The sequence below is a fragment of the Triplophysa dalaica genome, chromosome 19 (assembly GCF_015846415.1).
Source record: "Triplophysa dalaica isolate WHDGS20190420 chromosome 19, ASM1584641v1, whole genome shotgun sequence".
Lineage (NCBI taxonomy): Eukaryota > Metazoa > Chordata > Actinopteri > Cypriniformes > Nemacheilidae > Triplophysa > Triplophysa dalaica.
The window spans coordinates 12144116-12170912 of NC_079560.1; the positions used below are offsets into that span (position 1 = coordinate 12144116).

The following is a 26797-nucleotide window of genomic DNA, read 5'->3' on the forward strand; positions in this document are numbered from 1 at the left end:
ATGACGAACAGTCGGCGTGCGGTTCATACCCCTTTGTCTGCGGGCTCCCCGCAGCTACGAACATGTTGCCCGTGTACCCCCCTGCCCGGGTCTAGGAACAGGCACATGCAGGGGGCCCGGCCACCGCTTTCTTCTCCCTCTGCCTGTGAAGTGAGGTTAGAACCGCTTAGCCTGGGGGGAACACGCATGACACAATTGCTATAATCTGCATTTGACATCCAGGCAAGGGTGGATGAACGTTAATATTCCCGGGGTTCCCTCAGAGGAGAAGCGACGTCCGCTGTGGGATCGCCCGCGCCTGCTTTTAATGGCCGGGTGACTTTTCAGAATATTAAAAAGAGGGGGAGACGTCTTTTTAATATTCTAACGTCTTTGGCCTTGTGTAGTAATGGGAAGCCGACAGCGCGCAGTGTGTGGTTTAACTGGCGTTATTGATCCTTACTAACAGCATGAATGGAGTTTAATTACCTGAGCTGCTTTGTCTGCCCTGCTTTTCCTAACTGCCCTCACGGGGATAAAGCCGTATGTTCTCCTGCCTGTCTGTCTCTATGTATATATGGGTTTTTACCAGGCTTGGGCACTACAACTACACTATATAATGCAATATACACATTCTCAAGTCATGTTTACTGTATACATTTTACTGGCACAGTTTGTGAATGGCATACAATTATTGTTTAATATCTAACATAAGCTAACATGTAAAGTATGTAATACGTCTGTGCTTTTATAAGAGGCGTCATCCACATTTATAAGTCTGTAGTGCAGTATGTAAACAAGATTTGTAATCGCGTCCTTACACCACAATTTAGTTTTTTTGTACTATATTACTCCATACTATTTTGATTCAGCTTAATTAAAAGTATCCTGATTTTTAAACCACAAATCTGAAATATATTAAAGAAAAAACATTTATATGATAATAACATAAATATGTGAAAATAATATATTTACTGTATATATATTATTTTCCAATAACGTTTGGAAAGTGTTAAGTGTTTTAGTTTGTTAATGGAGGAACCTCATTCAGAGAAATAATAACTAAAAGTGCACAAATCAAAATTAGGGCTGTCAAAAGATCATCATGATTTATCACATCCAGAATGAAAGTGTATTACATAATATATATCTGTTTACTGTGCGTGTTTATTTTGTATTAATAAACACAAAAACTTGTACGTAGGAAATATTTAGAAGTAAATTTACAATTAATAATAATTGTAATTATATGTAAACATTTATGGATTTTTATGTTACATTCTTAACTATGTGTATGTTTATGTGTTCATAAATGCAAAATTTATATTCACAGTAATATGCCTCATATATTTTAATATGTTATGTAATGTATGTTTAATGTATACATCTGATCCCCGTTTTGGATGTTTGAGAATAAATAAAGCATATCGTGTGAAAGAAAGTCACATGTTTATACCTGACTCAAAGGCCCAGCTCTGATTAAAAATGCACACGTCTAATTGCAGGATCCATTTACTGCCTCGCTACAGCATGACTAAGAATGAGGCCTTGAAGGACCTCTTGATATTTGCTGACCAGCTGATGCCTGACCGAAAGTCTTAAGCCTTTTGACTTTATGAGCAGTTAAAGATTATATTACAGTAATCGTTACAAACTGTGAAAAGTTCAAGGTAAAATCATTTTAAAATACTATTCGATTTGACTGAGACTTTCCGAAGGGCACATTTAATAAATTTAGTAAGGAAACAGCCTAGTCCATAAAATATGGTCCTAAATGGACCAACAGTAAAATACTTTTGGAAACTCAGCTCTGTATCACACATTTCAGATAACTTTATGTGAGGAACAGACTGAAATGGATTGTATGTCTTCAGAAGCCTTTCTAGACCAACTATATGGAGATTTCTTTTAAGTTATAGCCACTATAAACGAATGGGAAAAAGCTTTGCTTTTCTTTACTTGTGTTTTTACAGACAAAAATGTATAAATAACAGACATTTCATTTTATTCACTATTTATTAAGTATTTTTTGTCCATTTTTTGTCATTAAGGCACTTACATACAATGTGGAAGGACTAAGAAATATTATATTGAAAATGAGAGCGTTTAGTTGAAAAATGACATTGTATTAAAATATCAAGGAGGATATTGTGTACCCCTACGGCTACTCAGATAAAGTATGTCCTCCTTTTATCCCTTCTTGGCATTTCGTGTTTGTAAAAAAGGAATGGGGTGAAGATTTAACAGATTGAAATGTGTGTTTTTCTTTGCTTTAGTTTGTGTGTTGCCGTGCACAAAGATGGCGTGGTATTGATTTCTCTTGCTGAGTCCATGGCAAATTTAGATAAGTTAGGCTTTGCTTCTGTACTGGAAACAGATAACATCTAAGCTGGACACTGTGGGCCAGACTGTGGTTTGTTGCTGACTGCAAATGTTAAGTCTTATTGGCTTTTACAGTATGGTGCTACTATATTGTATTTAGTAGGTTTTATCTTTCCACATCTGTCCTGGTTTTCTCATTCTGTGTCTTGCAGAGCTGTTCAGTCGATGTATTTTAGTCTTAAAAAGATAGATCTGGAGTGAAACCACATAACAGAGTAATGTAATGTATTGAAACATAATGGTTAGTAACGCTGTGTGAAAAAAATAGCATTCAATGCTGTTTCAAGCCTTTAGCATCTGCTTTGGAGTGATATGAGAGATTCATTCAAAGTATAAGGTCTCATGGCAGATACAGAGATGTAGAGGAAATGTAAAAATCATATGATACACAAAATGCCAGTTTGGGCCTCTCAGCAGTCTGCGTTTAGCCTTCTTCATTGTCGAAAAAACAACTCCTAGTGATGTGAGCAAATCATTTATGCTGTCAATAGATGAATTCCAGCGCTAACGTTAGGTTTTCTTCACTCAACCTGAAAAATTACTCAAGTCAAACAGGAAAACCACAGTCGCAATGGCATCCCTCACTCACTGTGCGACAAGCCTCCGACGCCGATCCCATTTCTAATCTCATTTCTATTTGACAGTTATTGTCGCTTTGAGAAGAATCTCTCATTTCGTTGGCCTGTCAAGGCAAAATTTACAACGGAGTATCCCGTTGGCTGACGCTGGACAGTTTTCTTAGCTGATTGGATGCCCGGAAGAGCAAAGTTTGCCATCTTGGCAATCGGGGCCGTTTGTATCTGCTGAGCCGTGGGAAGCCATATTGTTTCAGCCACACCCAATTAGCTCTCAGTTTGAGTGAAAAAGGTTTGTTTTACAGTCTGCTGCCTCTGCCACACGCATTAACGTCCTACACACACTCGCGCGAGAAAACTAGACAGTAGGAGGAGCCGCTCCATCTAAAAATACTTAATTGCCAGTTAGCACAACCCACAGATGATCCATACGCTTTGAATAGATGATACACGGCAACAGAGATTTCATGGGATTTGGTATCAGGTGGTGGGATGCTATGTAGGGTCAAAAGTGTGATGGTGTGAATTGTATGAGAGGGAATGGATATATCGTACTGTGCCAACTTTGATGTTTTGTCACTTGGACTGTCAAAGCGATTAATCGCAATTAATCGATTCCAAAACAAAGAATCAAGAACTCTTGAGTAATTTTAATTCAATATCTATACAATTAATATAAAATAAAATATTCATATAAATTTAAATTAAGATAAAATAAATCTAAAATAAATTGTCATATTATAACCAAAGTTAACATTGGGCCAGGCGAAAACGTCAGATGAAACCGTCTATATGTAACAAATAGTTACATAAATATTTTTACATTTATATTTAAATATAGTATATTACTGTATGCATAAATCTAAATATATATTACAAATATTTCTTAACTCATTCGCCGCCAGCCTCTTTAAAAAAAGTTGCCAGCCTACGGCAGCGTTTTTTAACATTTTCACCAAACTTTAATGGCTCATAGTAAATTTTCTGTAGAGTATATATGGACAAACAATATGTCAAATGAAAGAACAAAGTCTCATCTTATAAACAAAAGAAACCTTATTCTTCTATCTTCATTTATTCGTTTTTTATCACTCCGTAGATGTGGGTAGGTTTCTTCAAAAATGCATCTTGATTAAACAGCTGAGATAATTAACGTTTTTTGTCAAAGATTCCGCCCAGATTACACAACCTCTAAAACGTTCTAGGTTCTGGGATTCTGTACTTTTTCCCAGTGGTGTGTAATAGCGCAACTGCTGTAAAACAGTACAAACACTGATTGCCGTAATAACTCGTCTTTGGCGGGGAAGTGTTTTTTTTTAAATGACGAGATAACTCGTCAATAACGTTGAAAGAGTTAAATATAACGTATAAATACATGATACAGCACACATAACATTTATTTTGGAATCGATTAATTGCGATTAACCGTTTGACAGGCCTGTTTGTCACATATCAACATCACCCGTCTCTTAAGAATCCCTCTAAAAGGATTCCACCGTCCACGTCAGCCCTGCGGTCCCCATCGATTTTCATCCTGACCACTATCTTCACTATTGACAAGCACGTAGCTGATGAGTTCAGGGATCTCTCCTCCGGCGATCACTTTTTGCATCCTCCTCTTGATTAAAGCACATTTCTACCAATGCAAACACTTTTCTTGCACAAACAGCAAGCAGCACAGCTCTCCAAAGGCTACCAAAGAGACGGCAGGTGTAATTGGAATTCTCATGTGAGGCAGAAGCAGGAAATGAATGTGACAGGATCAGAGGCATGTGGTCTTCTGGAGCAATCTCAATTACAAAGCAGTCCCACGGGGGAGAACTTCTAGATAGTGATATGGAATGGTAAATAAAAGATTTATGAATTGGCAGATGAATAAATGAAATAAAATATAAGGCAGACCGATCGCTGGCATCTCATCCCAGATAGAGGAAAGGCCTCTTCTGCTCGGAGAAAAGATTGCAATTGTTCTCTTTCTGATTAAATGAGAAGGAAAGATTCAATCAGGCCCCATCTGTATTATGTGAACCATTCGGTTTCAGGCAAATCACAGACACAGAGCCACAGGTTGCTCTAAAATATGAAAATAAGCGAGGTCTCTTAGCACACATTAGTAAGCCTCTCATTTGGAAATGTTTGGTTTACCCCATTTTGCCACCTGGCTGAATGCTGAAATGAAGCATGATGGGAGTATTCAAATGAGCCGCACTGAAGGTGAGAGCTGATTTTGGTGGGCCGGAGTGTTCTTTTGTTGAGCGCTTTGTACGGCAGTTGCCAAGTGAAAAAAAGGGGGCAATTCTTTCCTTTGTTAAATGGAATAATAAACCTTTCCATCATGCTTATTGGTAAGAACAGCGTTTTGTTCCCGATTGTAGCTTGGAAGACAGATGAGTGAACTTAAATGCTGTTTTGGCTCTGTGGAAGCCTGGTCGCTTGCAGGGGTTTTGGGCTGGTGAAACGTGTCATGTTGTGACCGGAGGGAGAGGGTTTGTTTTGAGTGCGGGCGATGCTAATTCGCACGTTTGTCGCCCCATTGAACCGCCCAATTTGCATTCTAAACTTTGCATACTATCCACAACCAGCGACGGGATACTTCGCATCCGCGGAACTCGGTTGTAATGACCTAGTCCTAATACTCTTAAATCATGTCATGTTATGTTTGGTTCAGCGAACACTGTCGCAACAAGAGCGACAACATCTACTTGCTACATAGGTTTGTGAATAGCTTCATGCTAATGAATGGACATGGTGACACATTGTGAGATAACCTCAGGATGTCATGGGAATCCAAAAACATTGAAATCCCAATGGAATCACTGTCTTGCAGTCATCCAGGGCTGGTCTGTGGTTGAGGGATGCTAGCTGTCAGGTAGTGAGAGTTAGCATCACCTTTGACGCCCACTGGAATTCCCGCTTTGAGACTCTCTGATGCATGAAGCTGCCAGGGGACACACACCATAATGGCAAAGTGAAGGTCCCTGCAGGGAACACTTCTCGGTGCTGGCCACACGGAGTTGTAGAGAGAATATAAAAACGGTGTGGGTGAAACTGGATGTTTGAACTTGCATATCCATCTAACACCATCACAGAGTGAGCTGCCTGGATTTGCTGCTGTTATCACAGCACTATGCTTGGATTTATTCAAGGCCTTGTTGAACCCAAATTCCAGCAAACATCTGGCCACTGATATGTCGCGATCATATTTGACCCAAAATCTCAACTCTGAATGTTACATCTTTCCTAAATCCCCAGCAGGGTGAATGTGGTATTCACACACGGGGCGATGATGTACTTTCACTAAAATCTCGGCCAGCTAAGCCACTTTCACTCTCATAGAGCTAAGGGGATAACTATGTGTTTAGTAAGAAAACATTCAAATTTCAGCGCCACTGCTGAGCATTGTTTTGTGGTTCTGTGATCATGCCTTGAGTAAGTCAAAAAGTTTACTTCGATTTTTCAAATTTGTGGATGTAGCTTGAAACAGATAGCCTGAAGCGCTTCTCATTTTTGGTTCGTCCATGTATGACGTAGTGTTTGGACAATTTGACTCGCGTCGTTGACCGCAATCCTATGAGCATCTTGAAGCGACCATTGTCTCCATTGTTCCCTATGGACCCTACGTGTGCCGGATGTAACAGAGCTGGCTGAGATTTTAGTGGAAGTACATCATCGACACATATGCATAGGCCTATACCCCATTTGACTTTGAGATTTGTCTGCGTTGACTGACGCAAACTGGCATTGAGCCGCTAGCCTTCACAGTTGTCCCCGCAGCATCCCTTACGCGCAACATGAAGAGTGTCTTCTGAGCTGAAAAACATGGGTTTGTGCAGTAGTCACTGAAGTTATTTATAGTGGATATTTTCTGCTTTTGATGTGACTCACAACAGTAAATCTGGTGAGACTGTGGCTTTCCACCCCCAGCTGCTCTGTGTACTGTGAAGAATAGCCCTCTCTCCTTTTTGGGAAGCTAGTACTGTTTTTGTTTGTTGGTTTGTTTCTCTTTCCCTTCTAGACTTTAGTGTTACAGAGGATCATTTAAAGGGTAAATCTCTGAAATAAGTGTGATTTGCACATCCAGTTTGATGAGTACATTTTATATAGTATGAGTTTACACATGGTATCCGAATAGTGTTAGGTTAGGTTAAAGGAACATTTCACTCAAAAATAAATATTGTAATAATTTATTCATCAACATTCAAATGACTCTTCTTTGGGACACTTTAGAAGATATTTTGAGAAATGTGTCAATTGTTTTTTGACCATACAATGAATGTCAATGTGGTCCACCACTGTTTGGTTACCAAAGTTCTTCAAAATATCTTCTCTTGTGTTCATACAGCAGGTTTGCAAAAAAGTTGTAGAGGTTAGCAACAACATAAGGTTGATTTAATGACATCATTCTCCTTTTTGGGAGAACTGCTCCTTAAACCAATTACTGTATCTGTATTGTTTCATCTCAAGCGTAAATCACATGATATTTATATATAAAAAAAAAATATGCCATAAACAAGGCATCTCATGCCGAAAGATTAAAAAATAATACAATGGAGTAACACAACAAAATGTGGCTATTGATTGTTAATAATTTATTTACACATTAAATTAAAAACGCAATTTAAATGTTCAAATGTTTTAAATGTGAAGTTTAGCTCTGGTTGTACCATTTGTATTACTTGAATCACATTCTTCTGTAACCAGTTTGTTTTATTTTAAACATCATTTAACCTTTAAATACTAAGATCATGAAAGCTGCATGTGGACTAACACGCCTAACACGAATTACAGTTTTAACAGGATTCAAATCATGTAATTCCATAAAAACATCTAATGTTGCTATTGCATTAATAAAGTGGCGGGTTACATTATATATTACGATATATTATTTGGAGTTTTTAAATCCACATCTTCTCAAACTATATCAATTATTAATAAGCGGATAAAAGAGAGAGCAGCATGCAGTAAGACAAAGGGAGAGAGAGCGAGACGGAGAGAGAGGTGCAGGGCCTCTCTGTAAGACACCATTATTGTTCTGTGTGTGCCTGGTGAACAGCACTTGTCAGAGGTGAGGTGATTTTCCATTGCAGCTTTTCTCTTCTGTATGTAAGCCTGGTGTGAGCAGAAACGGATGCTGTGACTGAAACACTAATGAGGCAGCTTCGTCTCTCCCTCTCCTTCCGTTCGCGCTCCGTCTCTTTCCCTCGCGTGCGCCTTCCCTCGCAGAGCAAATGAATATCAGGAGTTAACATTATCTTGGCTCTTGCTGTAGCTCGGCGGAGAGCCGCTCTGCCGGGGTCCGCTGGGAGCGGCGTGTGGGGCTAGCGAGCTAGCCGATAACCTTGGCGAGGTGTTGAAGAGAGGGAGTGTGGCTCTGGAATCTCATTAGCCCCGGCGCCAGGCTGCCTTTAATTGCCGGGCACGTCTTCACAATGCCTGTCTGTGATGGGGGAGCGAGGTAGACGAGGGGAAAGAACTGGAGAGAGGAGGTCAATGAACTGAAAGGAATGATATGGCTTTCAGTGTGGGTGCAAGTGGCGGGATGGGTAAGTGGGTGGTTGGGTGTCAGATAGTACAGGATACAAGTCTACACTATACATAGCATTAGGGCCCTCGATGAGTAATTGGGATATGGGGTTATGAGCTTTACGTTGCGAGGTATCGGATAACATGTATTCGCCTTTTTCGCCTTTATTTCAAATGTATTCATTCAAATTGACCATTGACCGGGATTTCCAGTTTTACAAGACAGCATTTTTACATGAATTATTGTACAAAGCTCTTCTAAATTGTGTTCTAATATATTTGTGAAAAAACACATGGAGTTCATCTGATTGGTCAAAAGGGAAAAAAAATTTGTATGCAAATCCCAGAAGCGAGTATTTCATCACTTCCGGTTTCATCTTCTCAAAGCCAATGTTTTTTTTGAATGGGCTTTTGGTGCCTAAAATAATACTATTTATTAATAATATATTTTTTAAACATGTAAGATTTTATACTGTTATAAAACACTAGCTATAACCGCTTGTGGTTTTAAAAGCTTTATCGTGTCTTAAAACGGCGGTTGCTAACAAGTTGCTCAAAGCGACTACATCCTTTGGCACGGAAGTTAAACGCATACAAATCTCACAAATGATGCAACATGGACGCAAATTCATAAAAATGTGGATATTAATTCATTCACAAAATAATAACTTGCCAAAGAACACATTTTTTATAAGTTTGAAAAGTTGTTGGAGGCTTGTTGGTGGTGACGTTAGTATTGAGTGACTGTAGTCTGTTTAGCATCATGTTAGCTTTTTACGTTTGCCGATTGCATTACAATGCAATCTATTCTATTCTCTGTAATATACATTTTTCCTTAACAAATCAAGTCACCAATTAATATCATATTGCAAACACAATGTAAAAGAGTGTCAATGCTCGACATTCCAAATTTAAATATATATCAAATAAATATTCAGGGACCATTTTGAACAACTGTGTTTCTTGTACAGCTTAGTCATCCCCCCACCCATCTCCTTCAACATACTAGTTTTTAGAGCAAAATCTTTTAAGGGCCAATTGCCAATTCTCACACTACTATCCAAGCCACCCATTCCCTCTGAGTCTAGAGCGGGCAGCGCTGTCTCAGTGGTAACACCATCAAATAATCTCACTCTCTTTGATCTCAGTCTTCAAGCTAGTCAAGTATTTCACAGAAACTCATAAGGGAAGCATTGAGCTGTACCGTGTGCTCTGCTGCGCTGGTGAGCTAATGACACGCAGCTTCATCAAAGATGCTAAACAGATATATGAAGGTGAACTAATGTAGAAGCTTTTCGGGTTATTGCAAATGTAGCTGCTAAAGATAAATGAAGCCTGAAGTTAAACTGCATGTATGATCAAATCTACGGTGCTTCGTAAACGTGTACTTCCTAACCCTTTGGATGCATTTTGGTTGGTAATGTATCAAGTAATAACTGATATACTTCTACATATTGTTTGTAAATAGCATTACTTCAATATACTCTGCATATAGCCTACACACAGTCCTTCACAAGATGTTACTCACTACAGTTTTCTTTTATATGAAAAGTTTAAAAAAGTAGAAATTCATAATAGATGAGTCCAAGCACACAGACGATTTAATTCACCGGGGAGCACACGGTGCTGTCAGATCGTTCAGCTTCAACCACGTCACTCTTCTCCACTCGGATGCCCAGGAACAGGAAACATGAGCGAGACCGGAATCTCTGCGCTAAAGCCAGACTTAAACCTCAGCAAATGAATTATTTCACTCGGCGCCACGGCAGTGTTGCCGGCATATAAAATACGCTGAAGAAATGGATGTGCATGTGATTGTTAGGAATTGGTTTCATTGTTTTTTATATGGTATCTTGCCGTCCAGTTCTGTGTAGTTCATTTTACCTGCAAAGTAATATAAGTGAAAGAAATTTTAAGTTGGTGCATTTACTGATCTGGATCTGAATGACTAAGATACTCTGCTGAAATAAAGTACCACAAAATGAGAATCTGAGCTATATGCAAAATTAAACTAATTAAACTCTTATATTTTCTTGGGCCGCCTTTAGGTTTGATTACGGCACACATTCGCTGTTGCGTCATTTCGACAAATTTCTGCAATGTCCAGAATGTCTATTTTTTCCCACCCAGAGTGTTTAATTGTTCACTATAATCTTATATTGATGATGGGAGAATCCGACCGCTGCGCAAAGTCTTCTCCAGCACATCCCAAACATTCTCAATGGGGTTAAGGTGTGGACTCTGTGGGACCAAATGTGTGAAAATGATGTCTCATGCTCCCAGAACCACTCTTTAACTATTTGAGCCCGATGAATCCTGGAATTGTCATCTTGGAATATGCCCATGCCATCAGCGAAGAAAGAACCCATTGATGGAATAACCTGGTCATTTATTATATTCAGATAGTCAGCTGATCTCATTCTTTGATCAGATAACGTTGCTGAACCTAGACCTCCATCCAATGGGAGGCTCTTATCTATTTGCTTAGTTAAATCCAGGTGGTGACTTTTTTTATTGTATATCGAATTGCCAATATTTAATGTAGTTTTATGTTTTACTTTTTCTGGACTTACATGTGAAGGTATTGTATTACTAAATTCATGCTGGGTCATAAAAATGAAATCAAATGGATTTAAAACTTACTTGGAAAAATAAATGTAACAAAATGTTTTTTAAAGCATAGTTTTCTATAGTCAGGTAAGTGAATTGTCATATCCATGACGGTGCTCACAGATTGATGAAAATTACTATAAAATCACTATTTCATGTTCTATAAAGAACCATCTCTATTTGTTAGGTATTATTGGTTCTGGTTTGTACATTTTAATGTACAGAATTTCAATCAAAGTATGTCAAAAACGTGCATCCTTTTTTGTCACATCCACAATACACACATTTTTCTATCTTTAAAAATAGAAAAGTTGTGCATAGACTGACATATTTCTGATGTCTGGACTCTATCACAGGGGTTTGGTTAAATATAAAAAGATGGTTCAATATATTGGTAAAAAAAAACATTCTCTAAGAATTGATATTTTAAGTTTTGACAGAAAGCGTCACATCCATACTGCTGGAATTGCCCCAATGTCTTTAATAATTTCTCTTAATAATGCTCTGTATCTATGTAATACTGGACTCGTTCCAAAAATAACTTGTCAGTGTCCAACAGACAGTTGTGCTGTCAATTTATTATCAACTTAGGTTCTATAGACACTGCACGTCCACCTACCTAACACCTCCTTCTATGTTACATATATTTCAGAAATCACATGAGAAAGACATGAAATGATTACAGAACAGCATAAAGCTCTCAGAAGAGGTCTCCCAATGAGTTGAAATTGTGTGATTCATACATCTGAACTATCAGGACAGGTCGCCAATTACTTTCCGATATACAGTATGTAAAACAAGCCTAGTCATTGTTGCAGACTAGATTTGTCGGATCTACCATTTAATCCCTCTCTCTTTTAACCGTTTACCCTTCTGTAACAGGTAATTAATGTGCACAAGCTGTCTTTTTCTTCTCTGCAGTATGTTTTTTTTGTCAGAGTCGCCTGTAAATGGTGACTGGGGGCACAGTGAATGAGGTAAAAGCGTTCCAGGCGGATGTTGTCAGATCATAAATCAGAGGCTCTCTCTTTGGGATTATTTCTGACTGCTCTCATTTGGACGGGATCAGGCTTTTGTTATGGTTTCACATTCTCTTTCCTCTATCTGTCTCACAAAAGCACCTATCATCTTCTTCCAGCTCTCTGTCATCCTCCTCACCTCCCTTTCAGACAATCAATAGGTCACCTCTCTCATTAGAGTGGGTATTTATTTCAGGAGCTTTGCTTTTTACAAGTAAGCAATTGTGTGTGCTCCAGCCATCCTTTTTGGCTCTTGTTTTCTTTCAAGATGCACTGTTCTGTCACTTCCTTGTTTAACAAGCCGTGTTCGTTTTTACTAACTCATAGTTTTTTGTCTTTGCAGTAGGATGCCCTTTTAAATGTAGTTAATGGGCAATTCCGCGAAAATGTCAACCTTACCAGGAAAAAATTACGGTTTTACCAGCGGTTCTTACTATGGTAGCGGCACAGATTTTAACATTTGGTGGTATAAATACCCATGCGAGATCTCTCTTTAAATTTGTAGAGCATTTGTTTTATTTTTAGTGCATTATTTTTCATAGTCTGGTAAGTGCCATTTTCAAGATTGTCACATCCATAACGCTACATATTCCTCATAAATGGACACATGAAAATTCATATAAAGAAACTATTTTATGTTGTATAAAGAGGCATCCCTTCTACATTCATTGGGTATTACTGCTTCAGGATTGTGAATTTTATTTTACAGAAATCCAACAAAGTTTACCGTCTCTCAAAAAACATGCCTTTTTTTGCCACATCCGCATGTTTATTTCCCTTTTTTAAATATATATGTTTTTCGTAGACTGACATTTTTTGATGTTTAGACTCAATTAACAAGGGTTCAGTAAAATATAAACAGATTGATTAATATATTCGTAACAAATTCATTCTCTGAGAATTTTTATGTCACGTCAATAACGCAAAATGTCACATCCATAACACATGGAATTGCCCTAATGTTATACTTGCGTATTGTACAATGACATGTATATAGTCAATGCAAATATTTTTTGATATGCTAAATGACAGGAATGGTTCACACAAAAAAGAAAGTTCTGTGATCATTTACTCCACCTCTGTATGAACCTGTATATAAGATATTTTGAAGAATGCTGGTAACCGAACAACAGTGGGTCCCATTCACTTGCAATAGTTTTGTCTCTCTGCAGAAGAAGTGAAAGGGTACCGCAGGTACCAACATTCTTTAAAATAACTTCTATAGTGTTCTGCAGAAATCGGACAGGCTGACAGAACTATACTGTGTATATACATTAGGGGGCAGTTTCCTGGACCGGCTAAAGCCTCAAAACTAACTTAAGCTTGCACTGACATATCTTAAAATATATCACTGATTGTTTTGTCTCAAGATGCCCACTGTAATGTTTATTTTTCGATATGTATTAAAACAACTTAACTATCCTAAAGTTTCTTAGGCCTATTCATGACTTAAGCTAACCCATGTCCCGGAAACTGCTCTAATAAGTTTAAACTCTGATCATAAACATAATGTAACATGTGCAATCCTTGTTTTTGTACAGAAAAGACAGTGTTGTAAAGACGTTATGCTGTAGACATTGTCATTTATACATTCATTACAAAGTGGTTACATTCGATAGATTTTTTTGCACGATTAACACCCATCATACACTGTATTATGTCTTTATGCTGTATCCTACGGATGAGACGCTAAACCGAGGTCCTGACTCCCTGTGCTCATTCAAGATCCCATTGCACTTCTCTAAAGAGTAGGGGTGTAATTCCTTAAATTCTTTAAATCAATTATTTTATTTTTTCCATTTTGTCCACAATATGATATAAAAAAACTATTTTCTTTCATGATATGTTATTCGTTTCAATCTGTTTGTACACCACTTTGACAACAAACATTTTTGTCAGTAATTTAATTCACATACAAGACAACATTCACCACTCTTCAACAACTTCCTTTCTTTTTTCCTTTCGAATATATCTGTTTTGTGAACTCTTGTTTTGCAAATGCATTTCCCCTTTTCACCTGAAGACTCTCTTGCTCTTCTGTACCCTCATTCATGCTGAGAGGGGGAACACAGTAGGAAGAAGACATGTCACAGAACTAGAGTGACAGTGATGGCAACACAGATTCAGATTGGCTCTGTTTGTGCAAAAAGGCTCCTCATATTCCCTAGGTTCACTCGATGTGACAGCACTGTGTGTGACAACAACTTATTTACAGTCGAAGAAGGTTTTCACTGTTAAGTAGGTGTTATAAAGTCTCACCATTTTTTGGGGGGGGGTGTATTAAAGATAACACTGAAGTTCACTGTCGGAACATTGGCATATGAGTCAGCATGTGAAATGTTAAGCTATAGCGCTCGCTCATTTGGGCAATGCAGGTTTGAGTCTTGCTTGCAGCGGTATTGTTTCCTCATTTACATAAGTCATTTAGCAAATGCTTTTATCCAAAACGACTTACAAGTTGGTTACACAATGGAACCAATTGGGTCAACATTAGGACAACAAAAAGCACAAGTGCAATAAAAACATGTCTCACAAAGCTTACTACAGTACAGTGTACTGAGCTAAGTTAAGTTTATCTTTTATTATTCGTATTTTATTTTTTATATACTGTATATAGAATGAACGACCGTTTCTGATTTCTACACTTTTCTACTCAATCTATATATATATATATTTAAAAAGCATGCATTCTATTGCATTCTAAGCAAGCATTCTATTCCCTCTCTGTTTCTCCAGGGGCTTCCTGTAACGTTTTATTAACCATATGTATAATAAAGAGTCAAAGGTCCTTCTCCTTTACAGTTGAATCAGTTTTCAACGTATCTAGGACAGATTATCAAGACACTAAAACCAAATCTTAGCTTTAAAGACCTTAAAAAGAGACTTTACTTATTTTTTTTATTGTTAATCTGAAGTGAACTGGCTACTTGGAATGTTTCTAACTGGAATGTTTGATTATTTGTTGCGCTTTAACGGAACCAGTCTGGTAGCCAAGCCATATAGAATGATGAACCTATCATACTTAAATTAAGACCCCCTACCTTCATTTACAGGTGCAAAGCCCATTTAAGATGTTCTCTTATTTATATGCTTCTTTAAGACAACAAACTTCTCACGGCCCAGCTCTCTCTCTCTCTCCTGTCACACTCGCACTTCCAACAGCGGTGTGTCTGCAGGTTTTAATTAATCTTCCGAAGCTGGCAAAGGCAACATCAGTCTCGATCTCATCAACCCAACCACTCGACCCCCCGTAAAGCCCTTTAGGATGCAGCGGCCTGCCCGGCTCTCAGCAGAGATGCCTGCCGCGATTTCATTCCGCACAGTCGCATTCCGGATCTGGAGCAAACGGACATGCCGATAAAGCACCTCACCCGCTCGCTCCCTTGATATAAAGCTAAATGTTTGATGGATGGCGTTTGCTGTAAAGAGATGGAGCTCTTATGTCTCTGAAGGTTTGTCTTAATTGCAGCAGAGAGAGGACACGGTGCAGTAATGGGATAATGGTGGAGCAGGACCGGGCTCTTGAGTGAGGCTAATCAGATTCCCTTCACCGTGCATCTCAGAGCACTCCTGATTGTTTCGCAGATCTCCACCGAGCCCCTATAGTTCTCGGGGTGTGTACCAACAGAATTAGGATCACTGTGACACTATGTAGCATTATCATCCATTACTAAAGCAGGCCTGTGATTTTCCATTTACCTCGGATGCTCAATCTTGGTCTCGTAGATCTAATTTCCAGCAGAGTTTGGTTGCAACTCTCATCAAACACACCTGGCATCGGGTGATTGAGGTCCTTGCATGGGTTCAACTAAAGACAGGGAGGGCTGTTAGTTCATATGTCCACCGGTGCGGAAGAATTGCTCAATATCAACAAAGTTTGTCACATTACATGAACCGCATGACAAATGACATCACGCAAGCAAGAGAAATTAATGGAGGCCTGTGAGGTTGTTGTTGTGTTTCCCGGGTGCCGCAGTAATTAATTAGGGAGAAGTCAAAGGAACGCCATCAGCGTTTTTTTGTTTGTTTGTTAGTTATTTTTCTTTTTAACTTGGAAAGGTGAGGTGACTCTCAGTCCAATTAATGGTGTAATTGAGAGCAGAGTCTCAATGGGAGGCATTAGATTACATCAGACTAATGACCTACAGCCTTTTTTCATGTCACACAGGGACAGTTAGAACCCAGGTTTACCCTCAGCGGCTTTCTTTCCTCCTGAGAATAAGAGAAGTCTCAAGTCTGTTGCGTATTTAGATGCTCTTTAATATAATATGATTCCAAAATATTCAATTATTAGTTGAACTATTTTTTTTACAAATCTAAACCATTTTGAACTTCCTGTTTTAGTTTGAAACGCTTGAACAAAATACACAGTTTCAAAGCAACAACTAAAAAAAACTTTAGTACTTCCTTCACAAATCCTGTAGATTATTTCTGATAACAAGCAAAAGAAACCGAGAAGAACCCTTACTTGGCTAAACTTGCCTATCCAATATATTGAATTCAGACTGTGTCAATGAATGTACCATACGGTTTCTTTAAATGCGAAAAAACAACAGGACCCCTTCAACAAGCTGCTTATTGAATAAAATGATCAACATACAATAAAATTGAAAAATAATAAAATAAATGAATATTAACATAAATTAAATAAAAAAAGCACTAGTTATGTTATGTTATTAGACACTAGCCAGACCGATAATAAAACAAAGACCGGAAGTTAACTGCAGTCCAGGTGCGGGTCCTAAGAAACCGTCTATATAAGCAACTGAATATTCCAACATTTGTAACCAAATCAAATTCGGGCTAAACAAATATCTTTAATGTTTTTTATATTATATATTTTTTATAAATAAAAACTGAAAGTGTTTCCATCTTGCGAAGTGGTCTATAGTTCGTATACTTCACATTTTGAGCAACAGTTTTAGCAAAATAAATAATGGAATAAATAAGTATTTTCAATTATATTTGTTATTTATTATTCAAAAAATATATTTTATTATTGATCTATTATTTTATTGACTTTTTATTATTGATTTATTAAATATTTATATATATATATGTGCGTATACAAAAAGGAAGGCTGAATCAGTTAAGTTCCAGACAGATCAACCTACTTCTGAAGGCAAAAAGTACACCCATTTTGTACCTCAAATAAAAATAAATAATAAAACAATCCTGACAAGCTAGTGCAGGACACATCCAATACTTTTTCTCAAGACTACTCCTTTTTAAGTGCTAAGGTACAATTTCAAGCCTGAATTATTCAAAATGTCACTTTGCTATTTAAATAAACAGTCCTTAAAAACTTTCCGATAATCTTGCCCTCAAAATAGGATTGAAAATATGTGCTCCGGCTGCTCAAGATCCATTGTTTCTTCTGTAAATATCGACTACTGCAGTTTTATTGCAAACTTATATCTAAAGAGCAGATCAAGGTGCAGTATGGTGTGCTTTTTCTGCTAGCATTGGCAACTGTATACAGTGTTTATTTACCTTTACACTATCTGGTGACCCCTTCACATTAGCTTTACAAAGCCCACTGTCTGTTCTTTAATCCTCTCTCCAGCCCAAAAGGCACTGCACACACACCTACAGTACTTAATTCTTAGCGGTCCGCTCAAACACTCACACGCTGTACGCTTTTCCATCTCTGGGGCTTTTTTGTCCTGTTTCTCCATCCAGCATTTCTTCATTCAGTGTTCCACTCTCTCTCTGCCTCTCTCTCACCGCTAATAAGCCTGGAGACCGAGCCGCAGGGGCAGCCTGGCAGAGTGTAAGGGGAAGCTTTTCCCACCGGTCCTTCACCATCCCCTCCTGTTCAGATGGGAGACACAATTTGGTGCCTGCACCCAGCTCCAAGTGAAATTTAATGAGCGGGGACATCCACTTTATGAGCAGAAATCTGGACTTAGAACGAGGGCTCCAAGGGGCACACAACATAGGAGAAATAGTAAAGTGGCTCTTTGACTCAATGTTCTCTGGCATTCTCCCCGAGGATGAGTGGAGTAGGGACGTACGGCATTTTCAATTAGAGGTTGCCATCGCTTTCAAAATGTAACAGCGCTTCCGTGGTAGATGCCGCTCTACTGAGTTTAATGATTTTGGGCATTTGCACGTAAGGTTTGTGAACAAAGGGTATTTGGAAGATGCGGTTGCGAAAGGATGTAGGTCTAGTGTAGTGTAGTTCTAAAATTTTAGAGTTTTTAAATATGAAAATTCTGTCAAATTTACTCACCCCCTTGTCATTTTAAACCCTGTGACATTCGTTCCTGTGCAGAACACAAAAGAAGATGTTTTGAAGAATTTGGTGACCGAACAATAACGGTACCCATTCACTTCTAATGTATGGGTTAATAGGTACTGCCGTTGTCCGATTACGAAAAATTCTTTAAAATATATTTTTTCGTGTTCTGTGGTAAAAAGAAAGTCATACAGGTTTGAAATGACAAAAGGAGGAGTAAATGATAGAATTTACATGATATAATTTTTATATATATGTATTTGTGGATATCTCTTAAAGGTGCTGTGTGTCATTTTTTGGAGGATCTTTTGACAGAAATGCAATATAATATACATAACTATGTCTTCGGAGGACCTTACATAATGAATTGTTATGTTTTTATTTCGTTAGAATGAGCTATTTCTATCTACAATCACCATGGGTCATCTTGTATAGAATTCAACATGTTGTTTCTACAGTAGCCCTAAACGGACAAACTGCTCTACAGAGTGCATTTCGTGAATACGTCATCTTAAGCAAAGAAGTGAAAACGTGACGACATAATAAGGTCCTGTGTCAGCCACCGTAGTGCTTCGAAAGGGAGGGGTGGAGTGAGCCATTGCTTGCAATTCCCAACCTCACCACTGATGCTGCTAAATTTCATACACTGGACCTTTAAATGCTCCTATTCGAGGTGTGCTTCACAATGCTCACCTTTGTAGCAGACAGTAAAATTTACAAGCACTCATAACCGCAAGCTTTCCCAAGTGCTTCAGATTTAGACTTTCAAAATGATTGAGCTATCATTGCTGCTCTGAAACCTTGCGGAAAGCAGTTTAATTGCTTTAAAAAACAGGAATGGGGGATCTATTTGCATTCCGCGAAAAACAAAATAAAAATGGGTGCGTAGAGGATAACAAAAGCATTTTATTAGCTTGGATGGCACAAAGACTTGCACAAGTCTATAGCACCTGGCAGCTTGCAAATTCGCCGCAGACGTGTGGTTTACTCAAACAACCCTGGCGTAATTGCTTTCTGCTCGCTGTCATCACAAAAGAACTGTTACACACGGCAAATCTTGCTGCTCTGAATGAAAAACTGTATGATGTTGCTTGAAAATGTCTCCCATGGAACACAAGGTATCGGTCTATTGTGTTTTCTTCTATTTGTTTATATCATCAGTTCCAGGCGTATCAGTACCGGCGAATAGGCCAAATAACAGAGCCTGTGTGTAAGTGTGTGTGCGTTCCTCCATATCTGCTCCTTGCTAAAACATTACTGATAATTGTATTTTGACTTCATTATGGGACGACCAGCAAGAGGCCAAATTGGATCTGTTTATCTGACGCCCAGCAGTGTGGAAAGATTACATTTAGGAAAAAAATGAGGCTTTCTGGTGCCATTTTTGATAGGGGAGTGGTTCCCAGCATGGGAGTTTTGACATGGCAGGGGAGGACAAAAAGGAGAAATTACTCTGCATACAAGAGCCAAAGAGAAACAAACTAATCTAGCTTTCGAAAAAAGAAAAAGAAGTTGGCCTAAATAAAGTGCAGATTGGAATTTAAACTGAGATTGACGCACCTTTGGGGAAAGGCACATTGAACAAACTAGCCGGTGACACCTTTTCCATCTCGTTTTTTTCTTCTTCGCCTCTTTCTCGTCTCTTTCGATTATAGAAGGTAATAGAGGCTGCGGCGCTTTCAAAGGCCTTTCTGTGCGGCATTGATGCCATTTTGACAGTGACTGCTCCTGGAATGTGAATGTATTTGAGATGAAGAGGAAAGGAGAGGATGCTGCCACCACAGAAAAGAGGGGAGAAAGGGAGAGGAGAAGTGGATGGTCCCACCTTACAATAGGCCCACTGCCAGGATCAGAAGCATGCAGAGATATCTCAGTATCCCTACGGGTGTGTGGAGCGATGGCAGGCAGGGATGGGAAGAACAGCCAGGGTCAACCTTTATTAGTGTGATGATTCTTTCATCAAACCCAAAATAGAATAAGATAGCCATAAAATAATCTAAATATCAGATGTACAGTATGCTACTATCCTTACAACAAACCCGAGCTGCCCAAAGTTTTATTTCAATTGGTATAAGAGCATTAGATACTTAATGTATAAGTTCTACATAGTCCAACATTTAACTGTTGGCACATAACCCAACATAGGGTAGGTGTTTTAACCATGGGCCGTCCACGGACTCACCATCAGAAACCGAGCCTATTCGTGAATATCTAATTCAACATTATAATGAAACGCCTTATTTTAGTTGATCTTAATACCCCGTGGCATCGGACATGCAAGGAATTGAGGAGAGCTATTCGATGACCATTATCACAATTCTCATTTAAGAGTTCAAAGATGGGTTTCGTCCCCTCGGTTTCCACGTTTGCATCCTCGGATAGACAGCAGGTTATTAGAAGGATGGTGGCGTGGGCAGAATGAAGACTGATCTTCCTCAGCATTCTGGTCAGCATTATACACCTGAGCGGCTCATTAGTGTGCTTAATGTTCTGGTTCCACTCTGTGCGTTTGAGCTCGGGAAGATTCTGCCCACGCCGCATTAGTCAGTCTGTGACTTTCTTGCACGACTTGAGGACGAACTTGCTCGGCGGTTCACAGGCTTCTTCAAATCCGACTTCTAAAGCAGTCAAAACGAACAAGTAACTCAAAGCGATGTTGGTGGTTGCATGGAAATGCATTTGGATCTGAATCATTTGTTTTCTGATTTGTTTTTTTAATGGCTTTTCCAAAATGTGTGAAACATTGTTGAAATTAAATGCACTTTTGGTTTGCAGCTGTTGTTAAACTGAGACAAGCAAATCATCCATCAATAATAGATGAGGATGATGGGCAGTTGTTCATCTATTCATTCGTCTGTCGGCAGTGATGTCATTTTAAACTAATGTCTAATGACTGTTTATACATTGTGTGTTTGTGTTCACATGAGGAACTTCTTATCTTATTCTTTACTCTGTAAAATAAAGGTGCTTAAAAAAATAAAGGTGCTTTTTCAGTGATGCCTTAGGAGAACCAATTTGGGTTCCACAAAGAACCATTCAGTCAAAGGTTTCATCTTATTCTTACACTACCTTATATAATCTGAAGAACCTTTTGTCGCCACAAAGACCCTTTTGTGAAACAGAAAGTTCTTCAGATGTTAAAGGTTCTGTTTGGAACATTTAGAAAAAAAAGGTTCTTTCATGACATTGTGAAGCACCTTTATTTTTAAAGATGTGGTTTTGACGGTTTCCTCGGGCCCAAAGTTTACTATCCGGTCCGTCTTTGTTTATAATTTATATTAATATTTTATTGTATATTAATTGTATTAAATAAGAGCTACTCAACAGTTATTGATTCTTTGTGGAGGTCTACCAGAAGTTAAGTTTGGTCCACATTATGTTTTATGCCGCTGAAAGCATCTATAGCCTGTGCAATGCAGAACAATAAACACTACTTGTAGTTGTGCAAATTTATCCTAATTTAAGATTAATGCTTGAGTTTGTTTATAAGTGTATATATATTTTTTGTACGTTTATGATGGTTTTTCTGTGAGTAGCTCCGAACCGAGTTGAAGCTGACTTTCTCACCCCCTAATGGAGACTCGGGAGCTTTGAAAGTCAATGCACACAGTATCTAGGCGAAACAAGACCACCAAGGAGACAAAGTATTTTCAAGCTCTATTTCTTTGGGTGCATATCTATCATCAATACCTTTTCCCTTGTTAGAAAAACAGAGGAAGTCTTATTTTGTCATAAACTGAACAACACCAAGGAACAGAGTCGTTGTGTACAGGACAAAAGACGCTGTATTCATCAACCGCTCTTCATTTCCCTTGTGTTAAAGATTGATAGGATGGGCCTGCCTCCAAAACAAAACATACCATTCACAGCTTCGTGTTGTCCCAAAAAGTAGGGCTTCATGCCATGGCAATGCCTACACATTTTCCATGAGATTTATAGGTGGGTTTGTGGTGGTTGCGTCTACAAACAGTCGAGCTCGGCCTCCTCACTTGCTCTTTTAAATATGTGCACATACGAATCTTTATTTCTATTGTTCTCTTCCTCCATCTTTCTCTTGTTTGTCAGTGTGCTAGAGCAGCAGTAGTGGCGTTGTCTCTGGGCGGTTGGCTTCTTTGTGAGTGCTGGCATCGGGGCCCGTGCTGGGGTAATGAGGACGGATGCCCACGCGTGGGAAGAGCCGCCTGCTTTGTAGTGTCTCAGCGCACAATGCGAAGGTTCTTGGAAACAGTCGAGGCACGGCACCGCTACACAGCAAATAGATCCCCACGCCAAAAGAACGTCAGTTTTAGGCGAGACAGTTTGTCTCTGAATTAAGCTCTAATGAGATCACTTCTTGTATTCGCAGCCACTGTTTCTAAAAGGGAGGGTTTGCCTTCACATTTGTCTTGGAGGCAAGTGACACCACCTGGCAGTGCTAGATGTGATGCAAGGGTAATGGTTACGCTCCTTAATAATGCACACCTAATACCTATATGATCATGATATTCTGTGACCGTATAGGTGCAGACCTGACAAATTCTTGGTGAGCGAGCTGTGATTTGTTCATCATAGTGTGAGGACAGAGGTTATGTTTTTTATACTTCTGACTCTAAACGAGTAAGGGTTAAACTGCTGGTTCATTTATTTTATGGAAAAGCACTCAGGTGTTTAGAATAACAATGTCCTGAACCACAGAAAGTAAGTACATCGCATTATGAGAAATAATGAGAGTTATGAGACGTAAATGGAGAAAACAGGGCGATCATTCTCTCTTTGTCTCCCGTATTACATTTTGTCTGTAGATGCTTGCCAATACTAACAGTTCCAGCAAGGCATTCGCATCCTCAAAATGGTCTCTTATTCTCGCTTTAAGGCAGCAGGAGTATTAAATATGAGCTTTCAGCACCTGATTAATGAATATCGATCTTTGGAAACGGTGTCAGTGGGAAAAACATCGATAAAACAACACTGCGTATCCGATACAATTACTTCTGGTTTCCCGAGGCTCGGATGGTCACAGAGCCGCGACATTGGGACGCAACACCTGATCGCATACATAGCCTATATTTTAGGAGGAGAAATTTGCCATGAGGGGGGAGCAGGAGGAGCCCTGATTCAAATCAGCTGAGTGACTGTTACACACTATGAGCTCACCTCACCAACCTATCTCGCTCGCTCGCCCATTCTCCCGTCTCGGTGAACCGCACGCTGCTGCGCATCTCTCCGTAGCCCTCAGCGGTCTTCTCCGGAGCCGGCTGACACCTCACACGCAGCCCGTCACCGGACTAACAGACAGAGATACGAACTCAACGGACGCAGAAATTCAAAATTCGCGCCGGTGAGGAGAAAGCGCTCGCGCCCGCAAGAACACTTGAAATCCTAACGGCAGTGATGCTGCAAGTATGAGTGAATGAGAGTGTGAGAGAGGACGCCGCGCTCGCAGTATGGAGAAAAGGAAAGGTAAGAGTATCATTTGATAAGACTCTGTGCGGGTTTACGATTCATTCAAGTGCGGAGAATTTTGAAGCGATTTCTCCTTTATTATGAGGCGAGAGTGAAGTTCAGTAACAGAGGAGCGTCCGCCGGTAGTCTGCCCGCACGCGCCGTCTATAACGTGTTTTGAACTGGTGTTGTGGACTGTATAACATTTTTGACAAATGTAACTTTAACCGAGTGAATTTGTTTAGGTTTTAATACGATCACATAATGTTAAGACACATTTAAAGAACGGGGCGGAAAAATATATGGTTAGTCGTTCAAACGGAGTCACGCTGTGACGTTAGTGCGTAAAACAGCAATAAAGATTCATTATTTTAGTTATGTTCTGCACGTGCATTTGTACACGTATGGATCTTTACCTCTATAAAAAGATAATGCTAAATATTGCTTATAATATTCACGGTCTTTATGAATAATTACTTCCACGTTACCTTACCAGTGTGTTTCTATTCACGCAGGCGTAAATGTAGCTAATGATAGCTGTCTGATGAGGGCGGGAAGCATCGATTATTTATGCTCGTCTCAGTTTTGATTATGTCACGAGACACACCCATATGTAAAGTTTTGACTTGTGGCATCTTGATTGCAATCAAAGTTTGCATCTCTGATGCTGTAATTGATGGATCCCAGGAAATTAGATTTTCTTTTTACCGTTGCGTCTTTGAAACTTGTATGTCAATAATAATAATAATAATATTAATGGAATTTACTATTATAACACTGCTTACTTAACATGTCTTGCACATCGTGCAACCATAAGGTCGCCTTTAATGGCTGAGCATATTTTATGATTTATGAAGAGTCGGAGAGCAGTTACCTTTGCGCCCCCTTGTCATCCAATTCCTCTCTTCCCTGGCCTACATTTCAACACGAACATATACAACAGGCAAGCATAGAGACAGGGAAACACTCCTTCTCCCACCGCTGTTGTCCACCAGCCTCGGTCTTCAAGGATCCCACTAATTTTTTCCTTCATCCCTCTTTCAAACTCTCATCTTACACCCATCCTTGCCTCCCTCACTCCTGTCCCTACTTTTGAGTATCATCGCTAGTGCTGTCGAAGAGGAAGTGCATGAGAAATGGTGCCCATTTTCTACACACACTCCTCCAGCTTAATGGCTTGTGTCTCAAAGGTCCACTCCATCATCACTAATAGACAGGAGTTTAGTCTAGACTAAGTTTAGTCCGTCTGTCGTGGTCTCGCCTCACACTTTGTTGTGTACGTTTTTATGCGGTTGAGCAATGTGCATTGAATAGTCTGATTGTAAAGCCAGTTGCGTCAGTTGTGTTGGCAGACTTGCTGAACTAGTTCGAAGGGTCCACAGTTTTATCCAGAGGAAGTCAGGAAATGATTTTTGAATAAGTAGGTCATATGGAATTAGTTATTTTCTGTTAAATCCTCAGTCTGCTCTTTATGTTAATTACAGCAATGTGCTTTCTTCCTCTCTCCGTCTCGCTCTTTCTCTCCCTCCGTCTCTGGTCCGAATGCATAAAGCTTTATATACAGAATAAGGAGGACTGGTTTTCAAGCAGTTATCATTGTCATGCTAATGTACAACGTTTCAACAATCATTTTAATGAAACGTCTTGCATAACGAGATTTTCTTAATCGAGAAAAGAAAACATTCCTCATTCCTTAAAATATGAATATTAATAAACCCCTTTTCATACAGATTTCAAAGCACACTGCGTGTTCCTCTGTTTTTGGCAGGGTTTCTTGTGCGATCTCTGGAGGGTTCTCCAAACAGCAATTGAATATATCTCGTTGTATTTAAAGACTTAATTATGCGTTGGATGTTTCCATGTTGGTGATCACCAAACATTTACCTGGACTAAATGCATGCGCTTCTTAAGTGTGTTTTCTTGATTGCAACATCAATTGACCTTCTTACTTTGTCACGTTGTGTTTGTTTTTCTGTGTCATGTTGTGTTTGTTTTTCTGTTTTATGTTTAAGCAAGTGTGTGCATGTATGTGTTTGTGATAGCTCCCTAGCTGTACAGAAGTTGCATCACTCCCTGCTCTGATACTCTATAGGGGGAGCTGTGCTGAACAACAGCCGGCTGCACGTCTCCTCGGGGTGTGATGATGCAAAGCATTGCCGAGTTTGCCTCAGTGCAGCGTTTCTTGCCACCGGACTCCGGGGTAAGCCCATGCAGCCCGTGTGTCAAACGTCACGGCCCCGCTCCGTTTTGCCGAATACAGGTCTGGCCACCCTACCCGCTGCCCCTCTCCTCACTAATGACCAAAGACAGCTGATCCCCTGGGTCCCTCTCAGTGCCTCCGGACACTGACACACACAGCTGTCACATATGTCAGCCCTGACTGACATCTGCCTCCGAGCTCCAGCGCTTGAACAACCCTGATCTCCATTAGATTAGGCACAGTTTATTTCAATAATTCATCACTTGGACAGCACTTATTTCTCCAGTTATGACAGCACAGATAGTTGTGACGTGTAGATTGACTGTGAAGTGGGTGTCTGGGTTAGCCGATGTTTGTTAGATTTATTCAATACATTATAAACACTGCAGTACTCTGCATTTCTAGAGACAAAGATGAATGGAGATGTGAGGTCACTGATAATCTCATCCCGCGTAGCAATTGATACATAAACTCATTACCGGTGAGACTGCTGTGGGAGAACTCTGGGCAATATGGTGTGTCTGTGACCGCATCTAGTACGCCAACTTCAAAGGCTTCTGTTAAATTGAGTAATCCCTGTTTACGGATTACAAGTGCTTTACCGTATGAGACGCGCAGAAAATAAACTGCTCGACATAAATACAAAACATCCCTGTAAATATTTGAGACAAGAGAGGAGAGACTTAAAAATCGTGTTTTGTTATGCCAGTGATTCAGACAGACAGACCCGCAGTAGGAAAAGTGCTGCGAGCTGATTGGATGAACCAAGTGTTGTCATGTGAAGAGGCACGTTCTCATTGGACGAAACTCATCTCTCTTTGATCCCTGGCATTGGCGAGCAGTTTTT

General features: G+C 39.5%; 1 protein-coding gene and 1 long non-coding RNA gene across 5 annotated transcripts in view; one reads left to right on the top strand and one right to left on the bottom strand.

Moving 5' to 3' along the window:
* Positions 1 to 26797, top strand: part of tenm2b (teneurin transmembrane protein 2b) — a 107942-nt gene that overhangs the window by 9443 nt on the left and 71702 nt on the right. Inside the window, exon 1 of one of the 4 annotated variants that reach the window (XM_056731895.1) lies at positions 23603 to 23768. The exons of 2 other annotated variants lie outside the window; for them this stretch is intronic. In XM_056731895.1, the coding sequence (XP_056587873.1) occupies positions 23753 to 23768 (16 nt within the window). In that variant the 5' untranslated portion in view covers positions 23603 to 23752. Of the gene's footprint in view, positions 1 to 23602; positions 23769 to 26797 lie in introns of those variants that run through there. One more of the 4 variants, XM_056731897.1, reaches the window with a different exon arrangement.
* On the bottom strand, positions 14821 to 23575 carry LOC130408399 (uncharacterized). Its single transcript, XR_008904748.1, has 3 exons — positions 23472 to 23575; positions 17718 to 17902; positions 14821 to 15896 (listed from the first exon to the last, which is right to left on the bottom strand). It is a non-coding gene; the product is annotated as an uncharacterized LOC130408399 (long non-coding RNA).